This window comes from Ranitomeya imitator, chromosome 2 (genome assembly GCF_032444005.1).
Source record: "Ranitomeya imitator isolate aRanImi1 chromosome 2, aRanImi1.pri, whole genome shotgun sequence".
Lineage (NCBI taxonomy): Eukaryota > Metazoa > Chordata > Amphibia > Anura > Dendrobatidae > Ranitomeya > Ranitomeya imitator.
In genome coordinates this window covers 179,096,962-179,113,686 of record NC_091283.1, presented here as the reverse complement: position 1 = coordinate 179,113,686, position 16,725 = coordinate 179,096,962, and the positions used below count along the sequence as shown (strand labels likewise).

The window sequence follows — 16,725 nt, the reverse complement described above, 5'->3', positions numbered from 1 at the left end:
GCGTCTAGTTAGTGTAGCGAATCCTAGTCTCTGGCGGCTAGTGGGTGTAGCGCATCCTAGTCCTTGGCGTCTAGTTGGTGTAGCGCATCCTAGTCCCTGGCGGCTAGTGGTTGTAGCGCATCCTAGTCCCTGGCAGCTAGTGGTTGTAGCGCATCCTAGTCCTTGGCGTCTAGTTAGTGTAGCGCATCCTAGTCTCTGGCGGCTAGTGGGTGTAGCGCATCCTAGTCCTTGGCGTCTAGTTGGTGTAGCGCATCCTAGTCCCTGGCGGCTAGTGGGTGTAGCGCATCCTAGTCCTTGGCGTCTAGTTGGTGTAGCGCATCCTAGTCCCTGGCGGCTAGTGGTTGTAGCGCATCCTAGTCCCTGGCAGCTAGTGGTTGTAGCGCATCCTAGTCCTTGGCGTCTAGTTAGTGTAGCGCATCCTAGTCTCTGGCGGCTAGTGGGTGTAGCGCATCCTAGTCCTTGGCGTCTAGTTGGTGTAGCGCATCCTAGTCCCTGGCGGCTAGTGGGTGTAGCGCATCCTAGTCCTTGGCGTCTAGTTGGTGTAGCGCATCCTAGTCCCTGGCGGGTAGTTGGTGTAGCGCATCCTAGTCCCTGGCAGCTAGTGGTTGTAGCGCATCCTAGTCCCTGGCGGCTAGTGGTTGTAGCGCATCCTAGTCCCTGGCGTCTAGTTGGTGTAGCGCATCCTAGTCCTTGGCGGCTAGTGGTTGTAGCGCATCCTAGTCCCTGGCGGCTAGTGGTTGTAGCGCATCCTAGTCCCTGGCAGCTAATGGTTGTACTGCCCCCCACAGTCCCAGGATTCTAGTGGTTGTAGAGCATCCTAGTCCCTGGCGTCTAGTTGGTGTAGCGCATCCTAGTCCTTGGCATCTAGTGGTTGTAGCGCATCCTAGTCCCTGGCGGCTAGTGGTTGTAGCGCATGAGTCCTTGGCATCTAGTGGTTATAGCGCATCCTAGTCCCTGGCGGCTAGTGGGTGTAGCGCATCCTAGTCCCTGGCGTCTAGTTGGTGTAGCGCATGCTAGTCCTTGGCGGCTAGTGGGTGTAGCGCATCCTAGTCCCTGGCGGCTAGTGGTTGTAGCGCATCCTAGTCCCTGGCAGCTAATGGTTGTACTGCCCCCCACAATCCCAGGATTCTAGTGGTTTTAGCGCATCCTAGACCCTGGAGTCTAGTGGTTGTAGAGCATCCTAGTCCTTGGCATCTAGTGGTTGTAGCGCATCATAGTCCTTGGCATCTAGTGGTTATAGCGCATCCTAGTCCCTGGCGGCTAGTGGGTGTAGCGCATCCTAGTCCCTGGCGTCTAGTTGGTGTAGCGCATGCTAGTCCTTGGCGGCTAGTGGGTGTAGCGCATCCTAGTCCTTGGCGGCTAATTGGTGTAGCGCATCCTAGTCCCTGGTGGGTAGTTGGTGTAGCGCATCCTAGTCCCTGGCAGCTAGTGGTTGTAGCGCATCCTAGTCCTTGGCGTCTAGTTGGTGTAGCGCATCCTAGTCCCTGGCGGCTAGTGGGTGTAGCGCATCCTAGTCCTTGGCGTCTAGTTGGTGTAGCGCATCCTAGTCCCCCCCCCCCCACCCCAGCCCACCCCCCCACAGTCCCTGGAGTCCAGTGGTTTTAGCGCATCCTAGTGTTTGGTATCTAGTGGTTGTAGCGTATCCACATCCTCGCCCTCTAGTGGTTGTAGCACAGTTCCCAGAGTCTAGTGGTTGTACCGCTTCCTAGTCCCTGGCGGCTTGTGGGTGTAGCGCATCCTAGTCCCTGGCATCTAATTGGTGTAGCACCATTTGGTCTCTGGCATCTGGTGGTTGTAGCGCTCTCTGGTATCTAATGGATGTAGTGCCTTCTAGTCCCTAGTGGGTAACACCGCCACTAAACTCTGTTGCATCCAGTAGGTAAAGGACTCCTCTATGTCTGATATCTAGTGGGTATAGCGTCTTCCATTCCAGTACCTGCCATGATGTGGGTGAAGTGCTCCCGTGAGTCTTTTGTATAATGGTCCCCGGTTTTGTTTTCTTCTTTTGTGGGGGGGGCAGTGGTTTTAGTACCAAACTATAATGGATTTTGCCTTCTGAGCTTCCTGTGTCATCACCTTTTCTGCAGGCCCAAAGTGTCATTGAGTCAGTCAGAATCTGCATCCGCTGTAATGTGACGGACGTTTCCCTCTGATCTGTCTCCGTATATACAGGGACTGTGTCGGGGACTGGGGTACTTGGTTAATGACAGTCTGTATAGGATGGCACCACTTTTAGGCAGCCATTGCCTGGCAGCGTACAGCTTCCATAGTGGAAGATAACATCTCCAATATTGTGTACACGTTGTATTTGTGAAGGAACATGACTGTGGCGCCCCTGGGGGGCGATGAGCAGAGGCACAAGGTAAAGCTGACAATATGTTCTAGGCTTTATTCAGCTGCTAGATGCATTTTCTACTTTGTCTTGCAATTTATGGTAATTTTTTGTATGTTCATCCTAGAAGAGTTTTCCTTGTGATGTGCCCTAGATTATGTATGTGTATACAAATATCCAGAGCTGAGTGCAGAGGTGAGCTTCGGGTGATGAGTCCAAAATGTCATCAATTCAGGGTTCATGTAGCGATTTATTTGATATGCATGTGTGGTTAATACAAAGGACTGGCACATGATTTGTAAGAAATAAAGAACATGGGGACATTCATTACTGGTGGATGAAAGGGTTCTTTACAGTTAGAGCAGTCAGACTGTGGAATGCCGACCACAGGAGTAGTAATGGCAGATCGTATATCAGCATTTATAAAGGGGCTGACTGCTTTTCTCACAGCAAATGGCATTGTGGCTTATAAATGATGCAGCAATAGAGAATGTAGAACTGGTGGAGGAAGCGGATAAAGGGAAGCCCAGTGTCCGCCCCATGGTGCAGCGCCAGCAGTGTTATGTTTTGGCGCTGTCTCATGGTCAGGTTATGAGAATGTGTGTACAGGACTCAATGCTGATTGTATGCTCCAAGACCCACTGTCACTGCACCACGTAAGCTCTCAGACATGAAGAACACAGTCCACGCCATTAGACCACAAAATATGTTTTATTAATTAAGCACAAAAGAACAAAGTCTTTAGATATTTGGCAGATGTCAGGAAAAAGTCAAGTACCGTATATTATTTAATTCTTGTTACAAATCAAACTTTGAAAAAAAAAAAGAAAAACTCTGCAAATGCACATTGGAAAATAAATAGCTTTATTACATTCAAGTATGTGGCATTTCCGCTGTATTTGGAGTCCGGCGCCTACTTCCAGTTTTGGACTGAGTGCTCCCCTCCCGCCCCCCCATGTTATGGAGCAGAGGCTGCTCTGGTTTATTGCAGTGTTGGTCTCGTACCATAGACCGAGAAGAGGTGCCGTGGTCACCTTCTGCCCTGATTGCCTGGTAGGTGGTAGCTTACGCCTTACAATAATGGACTTGGGTGACGTCTCGTCGGCCATAAAGAGATGGTGCTAGAGCTGAGCGACGCTGCTGAATGCTGGCTGCCACAATTGCACAGGCCACGTCTAGGGGTAAATCGTGCACACATCCCATTAATTAGAATATGGTTCATGCATGTTACCCACCAGCGTCCAGTGGTTGCCTCTGCAACTGTCCTCAGCGAGCACCATCCCTTTAACCTGGACACATTGAGACCAAGGCTTAATTTTCAAGACCTTTTCCTTTTCTGTATTCTTACATGGATATTCTCCACTTGGGACGCTCCTCCTCGCTATGATCCATTGGTGGCCAACATGTAATGCTACATGTGTAGAAATATGCTGCCTAATTGGGCCCAACCCTTGGCGTAACCTGGAATATTCTGCTATATTATTACTGTTAATGTGTTAGGCCCAAACATTAGCGCAAATCACTGAGGACGTGGCCCCATTTATATAATGGGTCTGTGCTATATAATACACCAGGACCTTGGAAATCTATATTCTCAGTCTGGTAGAAGGGACGGACCTCTCCGATCATGGGAACAGGATCCAGAAATAGTTTTGCTCAACTCTAAACCCATCGCATGATGTAATAAATGGACGTGATACTTGTATGGTAATTATTATTATAACCAGAGAATCGTGACCTCATTATTATAGTGATTAATCTGTAAGGCCGGCGTCCGTCTCTATAAAACGTTACTGCTTATATTACTGAACTCTTTAGTGCGTGTTATAGGGGTCTTCTGCTATGGGATAGGATCATCTATAAATGTCTGATAGGCGAGGAGAACTGCGATGATGGGTAGAAGGCTTGCAGTACCATTCTCGGCCACTGCACATTATACGGCGCTGTCCTGGGGCTGGGGCACCTGCAATCAGCTGATCGCTGAAGGTGCCAGAAGTCACCCGGCAATGCGTTTTGGTTTTTTAACCGGCTCTGCTGTGTTAGTGAATGGGAACATTCGTGTTTATGCAGGAACACGGTCCAGGCCCTGCTACTTCTCACTGCTGAGGGATTGCTACAATAGATAATGCTTATCCTCTGCAATCTGAATCCATCCACATAACAGTGGAGTTGGCCACAATCCACGGGAAATTTGCGTGCGAATACTTTGGACTATTCCTATTGGCCAGTATGCCATCCCCGATCCTTACCCCTTTATTCTGTGTGTGTCCCGCTGTTGGGTTGTACTCTCATTGCATGCGCCTCGGCGTTCAGCAGTGAACACTGCGTCCGAGCGCTCACAGAGAAGAAATTAATAGGCCGGAGGTCATCAAAATACAGCTGCCCACGGGCCTGAGGCTCCCCACCCCTGCCTTAAATTAAGGATGGCTCTAATTAATAACTAGGATGCTAAAAATCAAGAGTAAAGCGCATTAAAAAATACTTCATATAAATCTGCACAATGAATGCTGACCTAGTAAAGTAGATATGGATTAGATATTGGTCCCGTGGTGGGTCGGTGAACACGGCCTCAGCCCATTAAGAGATTGGGGACACAACGGCAGTAAAATGAGTCTGGGCAAAGTTTTGGGACTGCACAGGTCTGCAGCCCCCCGACAAACTGGAATGTTTCCATTCACTGTGATAAAGCAGAGGTTTTGAAAAATGTAAATTGATCAGTTATGTAATACCCTGATAATAACAATCATACCTTTTTGATTTTTTTTTGGTTTTTTTTCTCTGCTATGTCTAGGTCCAGTTGTACCTTTTGCTCTGGGGGGCATAAAGCAGCATAGCGCAGACCCCTGATTTCCTAGCGTTGTGATTAGAGGAGACCCGGTGGGACGGACAGATTGCTCCAGCGTGCTGGCAGTTTGTAGCTTGCGATCTCTAGGCCTCATTCACTGAAGGGCAGTAAATCTAGGTCAGCGCCTGCCAGCTGCCTGGGGTATTATTGCCAGAATGCTCACAGTAGTACCTGCTAACCTGGTCCCTGCCAGGTCCGACACGCGCGTTCTAGGTTGTACGCTCTCGTTCCTTACGGGCGTCGTGTAGAGTTTTGTTCTTTAAAATCCATAAAGAATATAATATATATATATAAAAAAAAAAATCTGAAATCTACAAAATACAATTATTGCCATTTAGTGAATAAGGCCCTTGTGAGCTGGTCTGGTGTAACACCTGCTGTGATTCTTACCCGCTTACAACATACAGTAGTAACACCATCATCTCCCAGTAGACTCCTGTCAGGGGTCTTGTCCGCGACACCCCCCGTCTGTGACACTTGCACAGAAGTCTTCATGTGCTGTAAATATCATCCATCTTAAATCCGCTCCACTGTTACTACTTTTCCTGCTTTTGGCAGACTCTGCCTGGTGTCGCCTACTACAAATAAAGTCCTAGAAAAATGGAAGGTCCTTGTCATTTACTAATTGTCCGAAGACACTTGGATATGTCACATACGGTAACGATGCGCCTCAGCTATGCAAATACACGGGTTTCTAATTGAAAAGTCGTTGTTCTCTGCTTTCAGATACTACGTGGAGTCGCATCCTCAGGGGCTCACCTCCTAAAGGCTGGCGAAGAGCTAACACTTAGCTATTGTTTGGCCTCCGTTGATTACTATGATGTTCACCATCTTCTTCGCTGGACCCGATATCTACTCGCTGTTCATCCATCCTCTTGGCCTGGACTCTCTGGATGAGGCTGAAGAAGTCTTCGTCTGGCATTGTGGGTCCTCTGGGCGTGGGGTCCGGCGGGGCGCATCTTTGGTCGTCTATCCGTGAAGACTGCAGAAAAAGGTGAACAGCAAAATGTGAACGTAGAAAGGACTTAAAACTTTTCATTTTATCTGATCATCTGCAGAATAACAAGGTTCAAGAAAGTGAGGCAAGCCCTCGGGCGCAGCACAGGGAGATTTCTGATACTGAAAATCTTACAATATTAGAAGTAATCTGGCCTTGGTGGGCAGAAGATATTCTGCTAACACCCTGCTTAGGCTCTTACCAAGTGCCAATATTGTGGTGTAAATCATTAATACATGTGCTTTCTTGTAAGACTCCACATTTCTAGTCAGTGTTAACATTTCACTAAATCTGCCCAATGTGTCTGGATTCCAGTAAGAGAAATCTCTGCACAGTATTTGCTAGACCAGTGCCTGGCGAACCTCCTCGCTCCTGTGGGCATCCCTGTGCCTCTTCTGATTAGTTTGCCCAGCGTAATGTCATGTTCACGCCGGAGTATGGGGCTACTAATCAAGAGGCACAGGGGCTGTCAGCGGGTACTGGCAGGTTCGCAGGGCTCGGGCCTGTGCCGCTGGACCAGGGTCCTGCAAATCTTTTTGCTCTACTCTTGCCTCTTCATTAAATCTTCCCTCGCCAGGAGTTTGTATGTTCTCCCATTGTTTGCATGGGTTTCCTCTGGGTTCTCCGGTTTCCTCCCACACTCCACAGACATACTGATAGGGAATGTAGATTGTGAGCCCCAATGGGGACAGCAATGATAATGTGTGCAAACTGTAAAGTGCTGCGGAATATGTGAGCGCTTTATAAAAAAAAAAAAAAGAAATAAAGAAAAAGATTGACCTAAAAAAAAGAGAAAAGAGACTAAGTTGGCAAATTCAGGACCATTGCCAACTACACATCAGGTATTTCAAGGTGGTCTTCTGGTGGGTGATGCAAGTGCTCCCTGCGTTTTATGGAGTTAATCCAGAATTAGAAAAATATCAGAGCTTGTCCAGGGGTTGTCTTGTATTGCATGTTATCAGCAGGGACGCTGCAGTACCAGACACGGCCTGTAGATAGGAATGGCGCTGTATCTACAGGATTGGAGCTGTGACAATTTCTTATTCTGAATTTCTATTAAAGCAACAGTCGTGCTCTCAGTCAGACAGGAATCGGGGATGTGACAGAGGCTGATGGTAGAATATAGGATTTGCATCATTTACAGTAATGCTGGTCTGACCCCACAGAGGTCCGGACATGGTCACTCCTCTCTCTGGACGTTATCTACTCCTCCATTCTAGCATCTCCAGCTATAATGGTAGTCACAGACTCCAGCCACTGATGGAGCGCCACAATGAAAACCTGCTTGTGCCCTGGATCCTCCACTGACCGGAAAATGATCCTTCCTGGGCAGTAATGTGAGGATTTCACAGAAATTCCCAGAATGCAGGAATCCGATCATTAGATGGCAATGGAAAATCTGTGCGGAGAGGACTTATATCAAACAAGTGTGGACACCAGGGGGTGCTGTCCCATTGGAATCTATGCAATATGCACTATAGGAGAAAAGTATCGGACGCGCGTATTAATTATTGAGTTCAAGTTCTCATTCAAGGGGATAACGCTATGAGATTGTTATCAGGGGGCGGCCTCGGCTCCTTAGTCCCAGTGATGGGAAATCCTAATCCTTCAGCACAATACATTGTGGACCATTGTAGCTTCCAGCTTTGTGGGAACAATTTGGGGAAGACCCTTTTCTGTCCCTCATGACTGTGCCCAGTGCACAAGGACCATACAGACATGGAGGGGGAGTTTGGTGGAAGAACATGAGCGGCCGCACAGAGCCCGGACCTCAGCCCCATCCAAGAGCAGAGATTGTGACCCCAGCCTCCCCCAACATCAGGGACCGGCCACCACAAATGCTCTCCTGGATGAAGGGCAACAATTCCCACAGACGCCTCCAAAATCTTGTAGCAATCCTTCCCAGAAGAGCTGAGAGCCATTATATCTGCAGAGGGGCGACTCCATATTATGTCTATGGATGTAGGAGGGGAGGTGAGAACATTTCTGGAGAGTAATGTGGAGGGCACATCCTTCTCTCCATATAGTGTATGTTCCATGGCTGCTAACTTTCATATTAACAGGTTAAAGTGTCCCCCTCAGGCCTTAATGCCACAGTAGACCCCCAGTACCAAGTTGTTTTGCAGACACCCACCTGGCATTTCATCAGCATGTTGAAGAACTCGTCCCCGGGCTCGTGTCGGTCTCCTTCTACTCTCAGATGTCCCATGTTGTTGTGCGTTAATCGTAGCCCGGGCAGATTGCCCACACTCGCCCGCTGGTCGTCCAGACGTCTGCTCTGTGAGCTGGCTATCAGGTCAAAAAACTCTTCTGTCTGCGGTGAGGCCATTAATGATGAAGCAGCTGGAAGGGTAAAGGAATAAGGGGTTAAGTGGTCTCGCTGCTGCGGAGTCCTGTCCTATGGAGGGGATCAGTATTTATCTGTGGGGCAGTCACGTCATCTCTTCACCACAGGAGTGTTGGGAGGATGTGGCGTCATGTTTGTAGAATGGGCAGATAATTGGGAAATGAGAGTTTGTGGTAACGCTCGTTCCCTAGTATCAGGCTGTGTAAACAGGTGTATAGATCATCGATCTCGGCAGCACAGTGACCTGTGTAAACAGGAGATGTGCTGCCGATAACATTATATACTATGCGTGCAGAACGATGGTACTGTGCACATGGGAGTGCGGCTGATCGCCTATTTCGTGTCATGTGAGCCCGCCATTATCCCCCTCCCCCGGTGTCAGTACAGGCTGTACACTGCTCATGTTGTTACACTCTCCCACAATCCCCTGGGGTGGCTTTTCTATATCCTCTCATTAGTTTTGTGAGTGATGTAAAGTGCCCCTGTCCCACGTAATGACGCCCCACGGCTGAGCGATCGTGTGAAGGGGATAATTGGAGCGGCCCTCCTCCCGGTGGTGTACGGCGATGTGTGACACATAACACCAGTGATTACTGCGCAGTGCGCCGCTCTCTATTGGCGCCGGTATTGCCGGGCAGTGACCGGTACTAACACGTTCAGATGCCGTCACTGCAGTATAATCACACATTACAGCACAACCTCTAATAATCCGCTACTGAGGTGACAACATGAAACCTCACATTATAGGAAGGGGGATAATGATGGGAATAGCACAATGGTGCCAGTTATTTATCCTGTAGGTGGCGCTATAGCTTCGCCGTGGCTGATGTGCTTCGCCTCTTTGCCACACGGCCATAGAGGGGCAGAGAAGAAGCGTCTGCTTCTACCAGCCACACTGATGGGTCCCATCTGCCAGGATCCTGGCTGCGACAGGGACGTTCACATCTACACATTTTGCAGGGCTCCGATGTGTAAAAGCTACTTTTGCACCTCCTCTGACTTCACTGTAATCCCTTCTCAGTGTCCATCTCTGCCATATTTCATTGGTTAAGGGGTTAAAATACCACGATGGGAGAATGGGGGCAAATAGACAAGCGAAGGCACACGTCACAATAGCCAGAGCGGCCATTACAATGGCCCTTCACAGTAATACAAAACCATTGCTGGGCTGGGGAATGTAGTATATTGTCCCACTTTTGGCTAAAGATGAGAGAACCAATCCCCGACATTGGGATTCATTGGGTGAATTGGATTTTCGCTAGTGGTTGAACTTCTACTTACCCCCAGCGTTTGCTTCCTCTGCAGGGCTCGGTGACACCCTGGTCACTGCTGCAGAATGTGACAGCCGGTGGCAGGTCCCAGCTGGTCGTGTCTCTGCCGCCTCACGCTGCGTGTGCTTTATTAGTGATTAGATTGCCATGTCCCCAGACAAGACTGAGGAGCGAGCTGGTGGGGAAGAGACATCCGGCCATGTCTCTACGGTCAGCTAATGATCTGCTCTGATGTGATGTGACAGTCAATGCTGGTGCGAAAGCATTGCTGGAATCCCCCAAACAGCTGTCACATAGCGACATCTGATCACACGTGGCCAGCGTGGGCCGGAGGAAAAGGCGACATGTAATACTGAGAAGTGCTGAGCCTGTGGCCGCTGTCCAGCACCGACCCCGTGAGCGTATATACCTGGGAGTGGGCACTTACTGCAATGGAAACTTGCTGTGCCAGATATACTTTACTGTGTGCAGGCAGTAAAAATTAATATTCTTGTCTGCATCTAAAAGCGGGATCCCACACAGACCCCGATACCCAAGGTACGTGCTACAGTCGTTTCTAGATCGTCCGCTGTAAGCCAGACAGACGACACAGAGATACATCAGGAGAGAGGTCACAGAGGATTGTCTGCAGCGGTGGCACAAACCAGTTGCCTTCAGCCTCTGGATGGAAGAGTGCACCTATCCACCGACAACAAGCAGATGTTTACAGGTGTATAAGCTACTTTTGTTTTCCTTAAACATTTATTAAAGGGGTATTTCCAACTTACAAAGTGATGGGATGTGTTATGATCATGGTGGTCTGAGACCCGCAATGTTCCTAAAAATGAAGGGGGTACCAAAGCTGGCACAGCGCAGCGTATTCGTCCCCTGCTTTCCCCTGTGCGGTGGTGCTCCTGAACACCTCATGTCTAGTCCGCTGCCAATAAAGGGAATGGCGCTACATTGCCGTTCGCTGTACAGCCAAGTGTCGGGAGGACCACCGCACAGGGAAACAGCTCTACAAGCACCTTCATTCCTGGGACCTCAGAAATCAGACCCCCCCAATCCTAACACTAATCCATCACTTTGTAAAATGCCCCTTAAACCCCTTCACCATCTTGGGTTTTTCCGTTTTTTGAGTTTCTGTTTTTTTGTTCCTCTTACCAGAAGCCATAACTTTTTTATTTTTCCGTCAGTATGGCTATGTGAGGGCTTGTTGTTTTGCGGGACGAGTTGTCCTTTTGAACAAAACCATTGTTTTTACCATTTAAATGTACGGGAAAAACTCAAAGTGCAGTGAAATTGCAACAAAACCATATTTACTAAATACTAAAACTGACCGGCCATTATGATTTTCCAGGTTATTTTGAGTTCATAGATACCAAAAATGTATAAGTTCTTTTTTATTTAAGTGAATGAAAAAAAATCAAAAGTTTCTCCAAAAAAACAAAGTCAACACTTTTTGTGATTTGGGGCTGGGTGAAGGCTTGTTTTCTGTGCTCCGAGCTGATGTTTTTATTGATACCATTTTGGTGCAGATACGATCTTTTGATCACCCGTTATTGCATTTTATTGCAATGTTGCGACGACCCAAAAAAGTCTGGCGTTTAGATTTTTTTTCTTGTTTCGTCGTTTACCCATCAGGTTAATTATTTTTATATATTGATAGATCGGGCGATGCTGAACGCGGCAATACCAAATATGTGTATTTCTTTAATTATTTTTTTTCTCGAATGGTGGGTGATTTAAACTTTTATTTTTTAAAATATTTTTAAAACCTTTTTTTCACTTTTCCCTGGCTTCAATAATCACCAGAGGACAGTAGAAGCTGCGATCATACGATCGCCTGTGCTACGCAGAGCAGGAACATGGTCTGATCATATCGCAGCTTCTGGGCAGGGGGGGGGGAAGCAAAAAAAAAGTATACAGGTGTCACAGCACAGGATCACAGAAGATTCTTTTTGTGAGTAAAGCATTTCCCTGTCTGGGTATAAGCAATTTTTTTTTTTTCTTCAAAGAAAGAATCAGCTGTGATCCTGTGCTGTAATATCTGTATATTATTTTGCTTTCCCCCCTACCCAGGAAATATGGTATGATCCAACCATGTTCCTGTACGGTCAGACACAGCCATTACACAGTACACAGCAGGGGCACGTGTATAAGATTATCTCAGCACAGGAACATTTTATTTAAACACATCCAATGGTGGAACTTATTATTATTATTCCAAGATCTATTGATTAAAATGCCCTTTTGTTCTTGGGAAACCCCTTTAAGCTTTATTTATGTAAATCACTTTTCGGAGGCTTCCTGCAGAGCAGTAGTTTACCACAAATTACTAACATTTTCTTATAAGAGGTTGCATGGTTACAGATGACAGAATTGGTGTTTGGCGCTTTGTCTTTCCTCACTCCGTCTTAATCAGGTGATTTCTCCACTTTGTGGCAACTCACAGAACATCTCGTCTCTAGAAGAACATTTTTGTCTTCCTAATGACAGAACATTAGTTGTGACTTTTAGAACAATGGCAGCGCTGTGCTACTGACTCACATATCCGGTCGTCCAGTGCGGGCACAGGTGTCTCGGTCGGCTCCGGTCCTCCGCTCTGACTTTCTTCTAACGTACATCTTTGATCATCCATCCGGTTACTCTGAAATTTACTTAAGAGGTCAAAGAAGCATTCTTCATCAGAAGGAGCCCGATTGATTTTCTGCAAAACAATCCAGAGAAGCTAATTTAATACGGATTTCCTTGGCACTTCCAGCTTCTTGGGGCTATTTCTATAGCGATCAATGCCGCGTGCGAGTCTCCCTATTGATTGGAGATGGGTGCGCACCTCACAGTAGTCTACGGCACCTGGGAACATTTAAAAAAAAAAAAAAGTAAAATCACAAAATATTTTCTGATACAATGACCAATACTTCACTCTCTCCCGCCCCCATCCAAGTCAGGGGAGAGTAGGTACAACCCAAACACATCAGTGATCTGCTGCGATCGGTAGGTTAGGCAGAGGTCTGTGAAATGTGTGCGGCCTATGATTGTGCTGTAAGCGGACCGACCCAAAACATTCAGATGTGGATGGCAGATCATGTTCTGACCTGTACACGGTGGATTAACAAAAATCAGATCTGGAGTCAGTTCTCCGACATCCCCTCGTGTTAGTAGACGTGTCATAAATCTCATCTGTTTACCTGAGATCTCGCCACGTACACGTTTATTATGGATTTATCTTATAGGTTCCTGTTTCTCTCCCAAGTGATGAATGTAGCAGTGAATTATCTGAGCACAGACAGCAATCATGGCGGAGTCACTTCTGCACGAAACAGCTAAAATACAGGAATACTTTTCCCTGCACCCAGTGCGGTAGCAAGACTGTAGACTGTACTGATGAGAGATGGATGCCTACAGCCAAAGATGGCTGAACATTTGCTCAGCCGAAAACTATTCATGACCACTCCTATACACATGAATGTCCCAGCTTCTTTTCCTGTTCAGTGTATGTGTTTCCAATGTGGAATGAGGAGTATCCTGCTATCAGACATCTCTAGCAGCGGTTAACACCCCAAGACCAAAATAATTGGGCATATTGAAACAATATGCCCAATCTGTCATTTTCCACTAATATCTTCTGTTAGGGGAGAGTCAGGAGGCTCCACATACACATTAAATAGACATCCAGTCCCACCAAATTCAGCATGTTCAGGCAGCATTCATCCCCTGTGTATACAGGAGCACCTGGGGCCTGTGCGGCTGAGCAGTGGGCACTCCATGTGCCAACGGTGTCATTTCTTCGCACAGTCCCTTTCCCACATGTGACTCTCATAGTACAAGTTTGCGTCTCAATGTCCAGATTTGCTGTGACTCACATAAGAGGCTGCCGAGTTACGCTGCGCCATACTCTTATTGTGAAAGTGAAATATATGAGCCCAGCCCTACGGGGTTCTTCTTTCCTGGAAGCAATACTGCAGAAGGAGAATATCTAATTAATGTGGCATCTAATACAAGACAGATATATACAATTGTGCCCATACAAGTCCATAATAACCCACATGATTCATTCACCATATCCTAGTAAAGACAACTTCCTGATATATGGCAGCCGTACACATTGGAAATTTTCACCCCATGTTATAAGCAGAGAAATAGTTATTCTTAGTCCTTCATAAATATGGATTAGACCTGATAAAAGCCACCTTGCTCCTGTCAGCTGCTCTCTGGGCCCCTCCAATTCTCAATATTAAGGGTCCTTCAGGCAAATTACCACACCCCTTATGTAAACCTCATCTGTCTCCGCAAAACAAGACATTTCTTCCTCATGCTATACTTTGCAGGAGACCTAATGCCTGCAGCTTGTCTAAGGGTGGTGCGGCCGCTCTTCATTACATGGGCTCAGTTGGAAGCTGCTGATCCACAAGTGGAGGATTATACAGTCATCCCACATCTACTAAGCACATGATGAATTGGTAATGAGCACCTCACGATGGCGTCCCCCGGGGGGTCATGTACAAGTCATGTCTGTATGGAGGATGCAGAGGTAGCCACCTCCACCTAAAAGTGGCCATACAACTTAGATAAATATACTTCCTCAGTATGTGAATTTTACTGCATAGGATGTATTATATGGGGTCAAAGGTCAATATATGGATTGGGGCCTATAGATATGTTAGGAGTGTGCCCAAAGCCCTCCAGCAACATATGTAATAGTAGCAAAGTGTGAATGGAGGCTTACTGAGACACGACGTGACTCAGTGGTTAGCACTGCAGCCTTGCAGCGCTGGGGTCCTGTGTTCAAATCCCACCAAGGACAACATCTGCAAGGAGTTTGTATGTTCTCCCCGTGTTTGCGTGGGTTTCCTCCTGATACTCCGGTTTCCTCTCACATTCCAAAGACATACTGATAGGGAATGTAGATTGTGAGCCCCATCGGGGACAGTGATGATAATGTGTGCAAACTGTAAAGCACTGCGAAATATGTTAAACGCTATATAAAAAAAAAATAAAGAAAAATTACGTTGGCCGGCTCCAACAGTTATCTTCTGAATCCCCAGTTGACATACCGTAGATGGACACAGCTCCCATACATTGTGCCGTATACAGTGTACTGGTATGTTTTTACATTGCATTTTTTTTTTACAGGTGAAAATATTGTAAGTTTCTGCAGGCGCTGGAGGCTTTTATTGGTTCTCCACCATAGATATCTCGTGTATCTGGAATAAAGGTCATTGGTTTTAATTTTTTACCAAATTCTACAAAAAGTCTTCCAGCTCACAACATACAGTTGTGTGAAAAAGTGTTTGCCCCCCTTCCTCCTGATTTCCTATTCTTTTGCATGTTTGTCACACTTAAATGTTACAGATCACAAAACAAATGTAAATATAAGACAAAGATAACACAAGTAATCATACAATGCAGTTTTTAAATGAAGGTCTTTATTATTAAAGGAAAAAGATATCCAAACCAATAGGACCCTGTGTGAGAAAGTGATTGTCCCCTCCCCTTAAAACATAAATTAACTGTGGCTTATCACATCTTTAGGAATCTAAGTTCTCATTCCCTAGCCACACCCAGGCCTGATTACTGTCAGACCTGTTCTCAATCAAAACATCACTTAAATAGAACCTGCCTGCCTAAGTGAAATAGACCAAAAGATCCTCAAAAGCTAGACATTCTGCCATGATCCAAAGAAATTCTGGAACAAATGAGAAACAAAGTAATTGAGATCTATCAGTCTGGAAAAGGCTATAAAGCCAATTCTCAAGCTTTGGGACTCCAGCGAACTACAGTGAGAGCCATTATCCACAAATGGCAAAAACATGGAACAGTGGTGATCCTTCCCACTAGTGGCCAGCCAACCAAAATTACCCCAAGAGTGCAGCGATGACTAAAGCAAGAAGTCACAAAAGACCCCACAACATCCAAAGAACTGCAGTCCTCACTTGCCTCAGTTAAGGCCAGTGTTTCTGACTCCACCATAAGAAAGAGACTGGGCAAAAATGGTTTGCATGGCACAGTTCCAAGATGAAAACTACTGCCGAGCAATAAGAACGTAATGGCTAGTCTCAGTTGTGCCAGAAAACATCTTGATGGTCCCCAAGCCTTTCGGGAGAATACGCTGTGGACTGACAAGACAAAAGTTGAACTTTTTTGAAGGTGTATGTTCCATTACATCTGGCGTAGAAGTAACACAACATTTCAGAAATGGAACATCATACCAACAGTAAAATATGGTGGTGGTAGTGTGATGGTCTGGGCTGTTTTGCTGCATCAGGCCCTGGAAGACTTGCTGTCTGTTCATGACCTCAAGCTGAAGTTCACTGGGAACATTGTCCTGTTGCATAACCCAAAACAAACCAGCAAGTCCACCTCTGAATGGCTTAAGAAAAACAAACTTAAGAATTTGGCATGGCCTAGTCAAAGTCCTGAATTTAATCTGATTGTGATGCTGGTGCATGAATTTAAAAAGGCTGAAACCCTCCAATGTGGCTGAATTAAAACAATTCTGCAAAGTTGAGTGGGCCAAAACTCCTCCAGAGCGTTGTAAAAGGCTCATTGACAGTTATCGCAAATGCTTGATTGCAGTTGTTGCTGCTAAGGGCGGCCCAACCAGTTATTGGGTTTAGAGGGCAATCACTTTTTCACACAGGGCCCTGTAGGGTTGAATTTCTTTTTCTCTTAATAAAGACAGTCATTTAAAAACGGCATTTTGTGATTACTTGTGTTATCTTTGTCTAATATTTAAATGTTGTTTGGTGATCTCAAACATTTCAGTGTGACAAACATGCAAAATAACAAGAAATCAGGAAGTGGGCAAACACTTTCACAAAACTATATGTCTGTAGCACTACAAGCTGTCCCATAACTGGTATCGTTTCAGGTCTGACATGTTATTCTCCCTCTCCAAGTCAGTGTGACAAATGACATTCGCTGTCCTAAAACATTTAGAAATATCTTGCA

At 46.4% G+C, this 16,725-nt stretch overlaps 1 protein-coding gene across 8 annotated transcripts in view; it reads right to left on the bottom strand.

The window, feature by feature from the left end:
- Nucleotides 1-3,024: 3,024 nt before the first annotated feature.
- Nucleotides 3,025-16,725, bottom strand: part of GPSM1 (G protein signaling modulator 1) — a 314,757-nt gene continuing 301,056 nt past the window's right edge. For 4 of the 8 annotated variants that reach the window (XM_069748154.1, XM_069748158.1, XM_069748159.1 and 1 more), the window contains 3 exons: nucleotides 12,322-12,481; nucleotides 8,309-8,517; nucleotides 3,025-6,159 (listed from right to left, as the gene is read on the bottom strand). In XM_069748154.1, coding sequence (XP_069604255.1) covers nucleotides 5,965-6,159; nucleotides 8,309-8,517; nucleotides 12,322-12,481 — 564 coding nt within the window. In that variant the 3' untranslated portion in view covers nucleotides 3,025-5,964. The remainder of the gene's footprint in view (nucleotides 6,160-8,308; nucleotides 8,518-12,321; nucleotides 12,482-16,725) is intronic. The other 4 variants (XM_069748155.1, XM_069748156.1, XM_069748153.1 and 1 more) reach the window with 1 other exon arrangement.